General features: G+C 41.0%; 1 protein-coding gene across 23 annotated transcripts in view; it reads right to left on the bottom strand.

The window, feature by feature from the left end:
* The window catches only part of LOC133446996 (protocadherin gamma-C5-like), a 320234-nt gene that overhangs the window by 94083 nt on the left and 213511 nt on the right, over positions 1-12640 (bottom strand). Inside the window, exon 1 of one of the 23 annotated variants that reach the window (XM_061725348.1) lies at positions 10195-12595. The exons of 20 other annotated variants lie outside the window; for them this stretch is intronic. In XM_061725348.1, the coding sequence (XP_061581332.1) occupies positions 10195-12579 (2385 nt within the window). In that variant the 5' untranslated portion in view covers positions 12580-12595. Of the gene's footprint in view, positions 1-28; positions 2507-10194; positions 12596-12640 lie in introns of those variants that run through there. 2 more of the 23 variants (XM_061725357.1, XM_061725368.1) reach the window with 2 other exon arrangements.

Below are 12640 nucleotides of genomic sequence, written 5' to 3'. Positions count from 1 at the left end.
ACTAAAAAAAGGTTTAACGTAATCCCACCTCTAGAGGGGAGTCTGGTTCATCCAGGATGCTCTTCTCAGTCTGAATCCGCTGCATCGTTCCTGTACTGGGGTCCATTATCAACACGTTCTGACTACCAGCTCCGCCGAATTTGCAGTCACTCTTCCTGGAGTCAGTCGTCCTGCACACCTCGTAATTGTACACGTGTGGGAGAGTCCCTGTCCCCAAAGTATCCGAGTAACGTGGTGGATAATATGGAATCACAGGGAGGCTGGAGTGATACAGGATTCGAGATTGTCTCCATCTGTAGATTTTCACTGATATAATAACCACTAAACACGTGATGAAGAGGAAGGAGACTACAGCCAGAGCCAGGACTAAGTAAAAAGTCAGGTTGTCATTGTACTCCTTATCATGTGCAAAGTCGGTAAACTCCGACAGAACTTCAGGGAAACTGTCCGCCACCGCCACGTTCACGATGACTGTAGCTGAACGAGAGGGATGTCCGTTGTCCTCCACAATAACAGCCAGTCTTTGTTTCACAGCATCTTTATCAGTGACTTGGCGGATAGTTCTGATTTCTCCATTCTGTAAGCCCACTTCAAACAGCGCCCTGTCTATGGTTTTCTGGAGTTTATAGGAGAGCCAGGCATTCTGTCCAGAGTCCACATCAACAGCCACCACTTTAGTGACCAGATAGCCCACATCTGCTGAACGAGGCACCATTTCAGCCACCAGAGAGCCACCAGTCAGGACTGGATACAGAACCTGAGGAGGGTTATCGTTCTGATCCTGGATCAGTATTTTCACAGTCACATTGCTGCTGAGTGGAGGAGAACCTCCATCCTGAGCTTTGATGTGGATCTGGAAATCTTTGATCTGCTCGTAGTCAAAAGAGCGTACTGCATGTATGACTCCACTATCAGCACTAACAGACACAAATGAGGAGACTGGAACTCCGTTAATGGAGGAATCCTCCAGTATGTAAGAAACACGGGAATTCTGGTTCCAGTCAGCGTCCGTAGCTTTTACACAGAATATAGATACACCTGGTGTGTTGTTTTCTACAACGTAGGCTTCATAAAAGCTCATTTCAAAAGCAGGTTTGTTGTCGTTTACATCAGATATCTGTAAGGTGAGAGTGACGCTGCTGGACAGAGAGGGCACTCCCTCATCAGTGCAGGATACTGTGATGTTATACTGAGGGACTGTCTCTCTGTCTAATACGCTGTCTGTTACTAAGCTATAAAAATTATTTTCCGACGTTTTTAAAGTAAATGGTATATTGTCACCGAGAAAGCATGCTATACGCCCGTTGTGACCTGAGTCTTTGTCTTCAATATTTATCATTGTGATAACCGTGTTCAGCTTGGCGTCCTCGGATATTACAGTGGATTTTGACATGATATTTATTTCAGGATAGTTGTCATTCGTGTCTTGCACATCAACACTGATTTTGCAGGAGTCTGTGAGTCCTCCTTCGTCACTAGCAAGTATATCTATTTGATAGCTTCTTGACTCCTCAAAATCTAAATTTCCAAATAAAACAACTTGGCCGTTTTCTGCATTAACTTTAAAAACGTTCCTGATATCATCTAATGTATTCGCTATTGAATATGTTATTTTACTGTTCAAACCTTCATCTGCATCTGAGGCTGTAACTGTAGCAATAACTGATCCTTTGGGGGAATTTTCTATGACGGTAGTTTTGTATATTTGCTGTGTAAAAACAGGAGCATTATCATTAACGTCTAAAACAGTGATGACAATCATCATCGTTCCTGACATCTGCGGCTCTCCTCCATCTACAGCCGTTAATACGAGCGATATCTGCTCTTGTTTTTCTCTGTCTAACGGCTTTTGTAACACCATCTCGACGTTTTTATTTCCATCTGCGTTATTGTGCAGCTTCAGAGCAAAATTGTCCTTTGGTTTTAAATCATATCTTACAAGATCATTTGTCCCAACATCAAGATCTACTGCTTTTTCTAAGACAAATTTCGCCCCGATTACTGCTGACTCACTGATTTTGAATTTCATCTCACTTTTCTCAAAGGTTGGTGCATTGTCATTGATATCTGTAATCTGGACAGTTACGGTGTAAAATTCCATAGGATTCTCTAGGATAATCTGAAAATGTAAAGCACACGGCGTGTTTTTTCTGCAGAGCGCCTCTCTGTCGATTCTTTCTTTAACAAGGAGGGCACCTCTTTCTCTGTTCAGCTCGATGTAGTCCGCACTGTCTCGGGTGTAAATTTGCGCTTTCCCAGACACTAATCTTTTAATTTGCAAACCCAAATCATTAGCGATGTTGCCTATGACTGATCCTTTCGACATTTCCTCCGCAATATTGTAACTGATCTGCCCACGCACCAAGCCAAGAAACAGGAGAAAGATGACCATCGTCACTTGCCTCTTCATTGTTCCGTGCGATTATTCCAACAAGGATTACGCTTCTATCCAGTTTTCACAGAGTGAGTTCAGAATAAATCCGTAAACGTACGTCTGTATAATCCACAACACAGAAATGAGCGAAAATCTTGACGTTAATTTCCCCAAGGTTGTAATTAAAAAAGGTCCTTCTTTCTCATGGCATTCCTCCTTTATTGTGCTGGCGATACAGGGGACGTGCTGCTACAAAACTAATGTCAGTTGTAGATATTTGGTCAACAGCGTCCCTAAGAGTTCACATTAGAAAACTGCAGAAATCCAGCATAAAGGAATAATTGGTCTAAATATTTATATATCTATTCATTTATGGGTATGTATCTATATATTTAGAAATAAATAAATAAATAATTTAATTAAGTAACGTAAATTAAAACAAACATGCATAGAAATGTAATGAGTCCTTTAAAAACTTTTTTTTTGCATTTTTAAGTATAGTTTCAAGTACAAATTTTACCAATGCAAAATTAAGCATTATTGTAATAATTAAAAATGTGTATTTACATAAGAGCATATCTAGCAGTAGCAGAACGTTTCCAAACATATGTATTCAAATAGATCTCACTCAAACAAGAAGAGGGTGAAGGAGAGACAGACACGGATACATGTAGAGAGCAGTCGCCCTAAAGTGTCGCTGTCCAGTGCTGAAATCCGATTTACAAAAATCTGATCATATTACGAGCAACACTATATCAAATGCTAATCTATGTTTGTTTTTAATCTAAAACAGATATATTGATAATATATTGATAATAAAATGAGATCAAAAATAAAGTAAATTCTTTGAAAGTAAAAAAAAGATGTTCATGATTATAGTTAGAATGACAACGTCTGAAATGCTTAAAAAAACTTGAAGTGAAGCCAAAAAAAGATTTAAAAAACACGTGCGAAGAAAGTGAAAAAAACAATTACAACAATGGGGAAGAGATAGATTTTTAAGTCATCAAACGATGACATTCTAGACAGTCTTTAAAATTTCTGTTTGCTTTATACAAGTTGTAACATGTGAAAATGTCGATGATAAAGATATTAAAGTACCTCCAGAGGAGAGTCTGGTTCATCCAGAATGCTCTTCTGCTGTATTCGCTGCATCGTTCCTGAAGAACTGGGATCCATTATTAACACATTACCAGCTCGGTCAAACGTACAGTCACTCTTCCTGGAGTCGGTCGTCCTGCACACTTCGTAATTGTACACGTGTGGGAGAGTCCCTGTCCCCAAAGTATCCGAGTAACGTGGTGGATAATATGGAATCACAGGGAGGCTGGAGTGATACAGGATTCGAGACTGTCTCCATCTGTAGATTTTCACTGATATAATAACCACTAAACACGTGATGAAGAGGAAGGAGACTACAGCCAGAGCCAGCACTAAGTAAAAAGTCAGATTGTCGTTGTACTCCTTATCTTGTGAAAAGTCAGTAAACTCCGACAGAACTTCGGGGAAACTGTCCGCCACCGCCACGTTCACGATGACTGTAGCTGAACGAGAGGGATGTCCGTTGTCCTCCACAATAACAGTCAGTCTTTGTTTCACAGCATCTTTATCAGTGACTTGGCGGATAGTTCTGATTTCTCCATTCTGTAAGCCCACTTCAAACAGCGCCCTGTCTGTGGTTTTCTGGAGTTTATAGGAGAGCCAGGCATTCTGTCCAGAGTCCACATCAACAGCCACCACTTTAGTGACCAGATAGCCCACATCTGCTGAACGAGGCACCATTTCAGCCACCACAGAGCCACCAGTCAGGACTGGATACAGAACCTGAGGAGGGTTATCGTTCCGATCCTGGATCAGTATTTTCACAGTCACATTGCTGCTGAGTGGAGGAGAACCTCCATCCTGAGCTTTGACATGGAACTGGAAATCCTTGATCTGCTCGTAGTCAAAAGAGCGCACTGCATGGATGACTCCACTATCAGCACTAACAGACACATATGAGGAGACTGGTACTCCATTAACAGAAGTGTCCTCCAATATGTAAGAAACACGGGCATTTTGATTCCAGTCAGCATCTGTGGCTTTGACTGAGAATATTGAGACACCTGGTGTATTGTTTTCTACAATGTAGGCTTCATATGGACTCCTCTCAAAAATAGGTGCATTGTCATTTATGTCAGATATCTGTAAGTTGAGAGTGATGCTGCTGGAGAGGGAGGGGACTCCTCCATCAAAGCAGCTCACTGTGATATTAAACTCAGATGCTTTCTCTCTGTCTAAATGACTGTCCGTCACTAAACTATAGAAATCATTTGTGGATGACTTTAACATAAACGGTATATTTTCGGTCATAAAGCAAAGCACTGCACCATTGTCTCCAGTATCCTTGTCCTCAATATTTATCATTGTAACAACTGTATTGAGTTTAACATTCTCTGATATCACATTTGATTTTGACATTATATTAATTTCGGGGTTATTATCATTCATATCTTGCACATCAACAATCAATTTACATGAATCGGTGAGTCCCCCGTCGTCACTTGCCCGTAAATCTATTTGAAAATTGCTCGATTCCTCAAAGTCAATGTGTCCATTTAAAGTTACTTCGCCGTTTTCCCTGTTGATCATAAAAACTTTCCTGACATCATCTAATGTGTTCGTGATTGAATATGTTATTTTACTGTTAGACCCTTCATCTGCATCTGCATCTGTAGCTGTAACCTTTGCAACAACTGTTCCTTTAGGTGAATTTTCTGTCACAGTGGTTTTGTATATTCGCTGTGTGAAAACAGGAGCATTATCATTAACGTCTAAAACAGTGATGACAATCATCATCGTTCCTGACATCTGCGGCTCTCCTCCATCTACAGCCGTTAACACGAGCGAGATCTGCCCTTGTTTTTCTCTGTCTAAAGGCTTCTCTAACACCATCTCAACGTTTTTATTTCCATCGGCATTATTGTGCAGATGTAAAGCAAAATTATCTTTTGGTTTTAAATCATATCTTACAAGATCGTTTGTTCCGACATCGAGATCTACTGCTTTTTCCAAAACAAATTTCGCCCCGATGACCGCCGACTCACTAATTTTAAATTCGATTTTCTCTTCCTCGAAGGTCGGTGCATTGTCATTCATATCTGTAATCTGGACAGTAACGGTGTAAAATTCCATAGGATTCTCCAATATAATCTGAAAATGTAAAGCACACGGCGTGTTTTTTCTGCAGAGCGCCTCTCTGTCGATTCTATCTTTAACAAGGAGGACACCTCTTTCTCTGTTCAACTCGATGAAATCACCGCTGTCTCGTGTATAAATTCGAGCTTTACCAGAAGTCAGACGATGGCTTTCCAAACCTAAATCCTGTGCTATGTTACCAACTAAGTATCCTTTCGCCATCTCCTCGGGTATGGTGTAGCTTACTTGTCCAATTACCGAGCCAATGGAAAGGAGGACAATACACAACAGGGCCTGTCTTTTCATTGTTCCGTCCAAGAGTATTGCCTGTGATGATCCAAAATCAAGTTTTAGATGCCATATTCTGAAATCCATCACGCGCTCAGCAATCACTTCCTCAGCAATATAAAATTTAGTCCATGTCGCAGGAAAAAAAGGGTTCGGGCTCCTCCATTTGCAAATATTCTGCCGAGACAGAACGTCAGCTCTTTCACTTAGCGCTTCGCCCTTTTTATGCACACGTAACATAGGAGGTGCTGTATAAATCCTGGATTCAGTCATAAACAGTATGGTCAACAGCGGCCCTAAGAGTTCAAAACAGAAAACTGCAGACATTTACTCTGATGGTTTCTTCAAAGAAGAGTTACTGTGTAGACTATTTGACCTGAACTAAATCTGTTAATTACTTATTGAAATTGTTATTGCAGAGTCCTTGATACATTGATAATTTGTCAGTTATGTAATATAATGAACATTTACTGTATATAACCCGTTCTTTATATTTTGTGTTCCTCACACATAAAGAGTTAACTATTCAAAATACCTTTATTTCTATAGCACCATAATACAACAAAAAGTAATCTTAAATCACCAAAGAAGACCAATGGTTTTTATTATTGGAGAAAAAAACTAGAAAAACGACATCTTATCTCAAGAAAATTGAAGTTGATTTGCCTGGCAGTCACAACCAGCATATATATACACCAGCTATAAATTGTTTATTCAGTCCTGGCAATACACTGAAAACACTGCTACTGTTAGAGAAATATCATTGTTTCAAAATTCAATATTTACAATGTATATATTTAAATTACAAATATGTATATATGTATATATATATATATATATATATATATATATATATATATATATATATATATATATATATATATATATATATATATATATATAGTTAAATATTTAGAGGGGAAATCAAAGAGAAGTTGATAACTTGAAAAATTACATTTTCTACATAGCATCTAAGCCAATCATTTGGTGTGTTTCAACACCCTAGCTACCAGTAATTACACTATGCAAGAATATAATATCAGGCAAGAATATAACTTCTGGGTGGAAATCAGTAGGACGACTCTCTAACAGTTCCTCCACTGACCAATAAGGTCTGGATCCAGAACTGCAGTTTCTCCACTGAACACTAGCATCTGGTCTGCTGCTGAGCACTGGGAAGCTGGAGTCAGAAAGCATATGCACACATTTTCTGGTTTCACTTTGCTGATTTACAACTGATTTGGTTCCTCTTCTGTCTTCTTTTCGTAGTACATTGTTATTTTTTAAACAAACGTGTCGTGGACTTGTCATTTTTTTAAATCACCCTCTTTTTCTACATGGTGTTAAGCTGGCTACTGCTATTAGACCTTCCAGACGACCGGCATTAAACCCCAAATCCACTCGTTTTCATCATCGCAGCTGATTTCAACTCTGCTTAATTGCCATTTCGTCCATATGGAGAATAGTTCTTAGTGTTAACCTCTAAAACAAAACATAGCACAACATAGAGGACTGAACCAGGAGTGATAAATTATTTTTATACTCAAATCTTTCAGTCAACTCAAGCCCCAGTTGATACAAGCAAATTTTGACTTATTTAAACATTTTAACATGTGCACGTGTTGGCATTTTAATTTTCTTTTTTTAAAGGCTTAACTATGTTATAGATTAGTTTTATTTGTTTTTTTCTTTATGTGTCAGATTATAAACTTGCTACTGTTTCGAGGTATTAGAGGACAAAACTGACAGATTTCACCACCATTACAGCGTTTTCTAACATCTCAGCTTTTACACAATATAATCATAAATTCTGCAATGTAAGATTAGTCAGATTTGTTATTTCTAAGGTATATCATCACGAGTTTGCACTATTTTTTTCCAATATAAGACGATATCTGAAAAACATATAATTTATTAATGGTAAACCCAATATTAAAAAACAAAATAACAAATTAAAATCAGTCTTTAATATTTTAAAGACTGATCTTTTTAGAAAAAATCCCCCCCCCCAACAGGTCTCCCTCGACTCTCCGGGCTCTCCGGTCTCTCCGGTCTCTCCGGGCTCTCAGTTCTCTTTCGGCGCTCCGGTATCTCCCCTCTCTCTGATTTCTCCCCTCGTTTCTCCGACCTCTCCGGTCTGTCCGGGCTTTCTGGTCTCTCGGCTCTCCAGCTTCTCTGTTCTCTAAGGCCTCTCCGGTTAGTGGAAGAGCAAACTAGGTTTTTGTGGAGCCGTCTGGAACTCGCTCGAGAGTTTGTTGGTGGAAAAGCTGTTAAAGTCCTCGGTTATTACCCCATCGTGATGGTTGCCACCTCACACAAATGGGCCAGCAGTCGAGTCTCAGATCAGCTTGTTCACCTCAAGTGTCAGCTTGTGAGCTCTTTTACTTTTTTTTGGTTTAATACTAGAATTCCACTCAAAGAAACTGACTCTTTTACACCTAGTTAAGCGGTGCACTCATGTACCTCTTTTAACTCAACCCAAAAGGAAAATAATTTTGCCTAACTGCAAAAACCAAACTTGGGTCCCATCACAGCGAGCTCCTCAGAGACAGAACCCACTCAAAGCCCCACCACCATATTTCTGAGAGCGTCTTGTTGATGCTCGTCCGCCACGGAGCTCAAACTACAGTGACCGGCTGCAAGGCCGTGGGGCTAGCCCAGCTTCCGCTGCTAGGCACGCTATGGCTCCTCTTACCTCTCCATCCAACTGTGAAAGCTGCTCGCCCTACGCCCAGAAGATCGCTGAGCTGGAAGGACTAATATCCACATTATATAAGATCTGTGAAGCCGAGATGTCACTGGACACCATCACCATCGGTCCTGCACTAACTGGCTCCCTCCACGCCTCAGTCTCTGATCCATCAATCTCTGGTCCTGCTGTTGCTGCCAAGACCCCGAAGCTGTGTCTCCTCCGGGCACTGTCTCCAACTCCTGGATGCGCCTGGGCCCCAAGCCCAAAGTCCTGACCAGCTCCACTCCGTCGGATCCTAAGCCCCGGCCCTGGGTCCCTGGTCCTGGCAGGAGAGGGAGGCGCTCCTCTTTCATACTGCACCACGACATCCAGCTAGAGCGCAGATTTGCGCCCCTCGCCTTCCCTTCTGTTGACGAGGAACCTCAGTCCTCTCCTTCTCCACCCTCACCACTGTCCCCGGGGTCCCACACCCTCTGTCACATCCTGGATCTTGTCTGCTCCTCCGGCCTCCCAATACATCAGCTCTCCAGCCTCAACCGCAACATCTCCGACGATTTGGACATCGACATCCCCATCCCAACCCCAAAAATAAACGCAAAATAACCTTCAGGAACAACAAATCCATTTCCCCCTCTGCTCTCTCAGCCTCCTTCACCAGACACATGTCCGCCTCCCCTCCCCTGTGTCCGCCCCCCCTCCCCTGACAACTCCTCGGACCTCTTGAACCATAACCAAAAACTCTCCTCCTGTCTCGATCAGCTGGCTCCCATTAAAACCAAACATTCACACTTTCACACACTCAGCCCCACCCCTGAACTCCACCAGATGTAATCCTGCAAGTGTCAACTCGAAAGAGTCTTCAAAAAAACTGGCTTAACCATCCATCACCAAGCCTTTACGGACTATCTCCACCAATACAAAGATGCCCTCAACTCAACTCGGTCCACCTACTACTCAAACCTCCTCCACTCCAGCTCTTCCAACCCCAAGGCTCTCTTCTTCACAATAAATAAACTCCTCAAACCCAGTGATAATATCTCCAGCTCCTTCACAGTAACCAAATGCAACAACTTTCTGTCATTTTTCCAGAACAAAATAGACACCATTCACAGTAACCTGACTTCCTCCGCCACCCTCTCCACTTCCCCTCCTACCCTTCTCCATAGCTTCCCCCACCCTTACCCACCTTCAAATCGCATCTCAAAACTCACCTCTTCAAAACAGCTTTTAATGTGTGATTTGTTTCTTATCCTTTATCTTATCGTTTATTGCTTATCTTTTTTATCCTGTTGTTTTTAAATTTTTTAATTTTAAATTTTCTTGATCTCAATGTTTTATCTTTGTGTCTGTGAAGCGTATTTGAGATCTTTTAAAATCGCTCTATAAATAAAATTGATTATTATTATTATTACATCTGCAAACAGCGTGCATAGTAAACATCAACAAAGATCTCTCTCCATTATGAATGATGATCATCATATTAACATCATATTAAAGTGATGAATCCGGGTTATATGACAGTGCCAGTAATATGTTATCACATGAAACAATGATTCTGCAAATACTATAGGTATTAAATATATAACATTGCAATAAATAAATGAATGATTAAATAAAAAATATTTAAAAAAGTGACAAAATGCAAGCTGTTTTTTTCACTGACCTCTAGAGGGGAGTCTGGTTCATCCAGGATACTCTTCTCATTTTGTATCCGTTGCATTGTTCCTGCAGAACTGGGGTCCATTATTAACACGTTCTGACTATTAGCTCCGCCAAACTTACAATCACTCTTTCTGGAGTCAGTCGTCCTGCACACCTCGTAATTGTACACGTGTGGAAGAGTCCCTGTCCCCAAAGTGTCCGAGTAACGTGGTGGATAATATGGAATCACAGGGAGGCTGGAGTGATACAGGATTCGAGACTGTCTCCATCTGTAGATTTTCACTGATATAATAACCACTAAACACGTGATGAAGAGAAAGGAGACTACAGCCAGAGCCAGCACTAAGTAAAAAGTCAGGTTGTCGTTGTATTCCTTATCATGTGTAAAGTCAGTAAACTCCGACAGAACTTCAGGGAAACTGTCCGCCACCGCCACGTTCACGATGACTGTAGCTGAACGAGAGGGATGTCCGTTGTCCTCCACAATAACAGTCAGTCTTTGTTTCACAGCATCTTTATCAGTGACTTGGCGGATAGTTCTGATCTCTCCATTTTGTAAGCCCACTTCAAACAGCGCCCTGTCTGTGGTTTTCTGGAGTTTATAGGAGAGCCAGGCATTCTGTCCAGAGTCCACATCAACAGCCACCACTTTAGTGACCAGATAGCCCACATCTGCTGAACGAGGCACCATTTCAGCCACCACAGAGCCACCAGTCAGGACTGGATACAGAACCTGAGGAGGGTTATCGTTCTGATCCTGGATCAGTATTTTCACAGTCACATTGCTGCTGAGTGGAGGAGAACCTCCATCCTGAGCTTTGATGTGGATCTGGAAATCTTTGATTTGCTCGTAGTCAAAAGAGCGTACTGCATGGATGACTCCACTATCAGCACTAACAGACACAAATGAGGAGACTGGAACTCCGTTAATGGAGGAATCCTCCAGTATGTAAGAAACACGGGAATTCTGGTTCCAGTCCGAGTCTGTAGCTTTCACTGAGAATAATGACACACCTGGTCGGTTGTTTTCTACAATGTAGGCTTCATATGAGCTCCTCTCAAATGCAGGTGAGTTGTCATTCACATCAGCGATTTGTAAATTGAGTGTGACGCTGCTGGATAGGGAGGGGACTCCTTCATCAGAGCAGGTTACTGTGATATTGTACTCAGAGTCCCTCTCTCTGTCTAATTCACTATCAGTCACCAAACTATAAAAATTATTTGTTGACGATATCAAAGTAAATGGTGTATGTCCGCTAATAAAACATTTCACGTTCCCATTGCTCCCAGAGTCTCCATCCTCAATATTTATCATCGTGACAACTGTACTGAGTTTAGCATCTTCCGATATTACGTTTGACTTTGATATTATGCTGATTTCTGGTTTGTTATCGTTTACATCTTGCACATCAACAATTATTTTGCACGAATCGGTTAGTCCTCCACTATCACTAGCCAGTAAATTTACTTGAAAATGTTGGGTTCTTTCAAAGTCTATATTGCCAATCAATGATATTTCACCATTTTCCTCGTTGACTTTAAATATATTCCTGACATTGTCTAATGTGTTTGTGACTGAATATGTAATTTTACTGTTTGATCCTTCATCTGCATCTGAGGCTGTAACTCTAGCAACAACTGTTCCTTTAGGTGAATTCTCAATAACTGTAGCTTTGTATATTTTCTGCGTAAAAACTGGAGCATTATCATTAACGTCTAAAACATTGATGACAATCATCATTGTTCCTGACATTTTCGGCTCTCCTCCATCTACAGCCGTTAATATGAGGGATATATGTTCTTGTTTTTCTCTGTCTAAAGGCTTCTGTAACACCATCTCTACATTTTTATTTCCATCAGCATTATTGTGCAGCTGAAGAGCAAAATTGTCTTTTGGTTTCAGGACATAGTCCTGGAGATCATTAATACCAACATCCAGATCCACAGCTCTTTCTAAGACAAATATTGCGCCCGTAACCGCTGATTCACTGATTTTGAATGACATCTCATTTTTTTCAAAGGTTGGTGCATTGTCATTAAGATCAGTGACTTCCACCGTGACAGTATACAATTCCATAGGATTCTCCAAAATAATCTGAAAATGTAAAGCACAGAGCGGTGTTTCAGTGCACAGTGCCTCTCTATCCATTCTCTCCTTGACGAGGAGGACTCCCCTTTCTCGGTCCAGTTCGACGTACTCCTTGTTATTCCTGGTGTAGATTTTAGCTTTACCTGATATCAAACGTTTCGTTTCTAGACCTAAATCTTGAGCTATATTTCCAACTAATGACCCTTTTGGCATTTCTTCCAGAATAGAGTATGTAGCCTGAGCAAACACTGCGTCTAGGAAACCGAGAGAGATGAACAACAGTACTTGCCGATTCATTGTTCTGATTCCGCCAGCCTGAGGTTCCAGCTTATGTTCAATAAAAAAGACACAAAATTAC

The sequence above is a fragment of the Cololabis saira genome, chromosome 7 (assembly GCF_033807715.1).
Source record: "Cololabis saira isolate AMF1-May2022 chromosome 7, fColSai1.1, whole genome shotgun sequence".
Classification (NCBI taxonomy): Eukaryota; Metazoa; Chordata; class Actinopteri; order Beloniformes; family Belonidae; genus Cololabis; species Cololabis saira.
The sequence above is the reverse complement of the archived record's forward strand: the minus strand, read 5'-3'. Positions and strand labels throughout refer to the sequence as shown.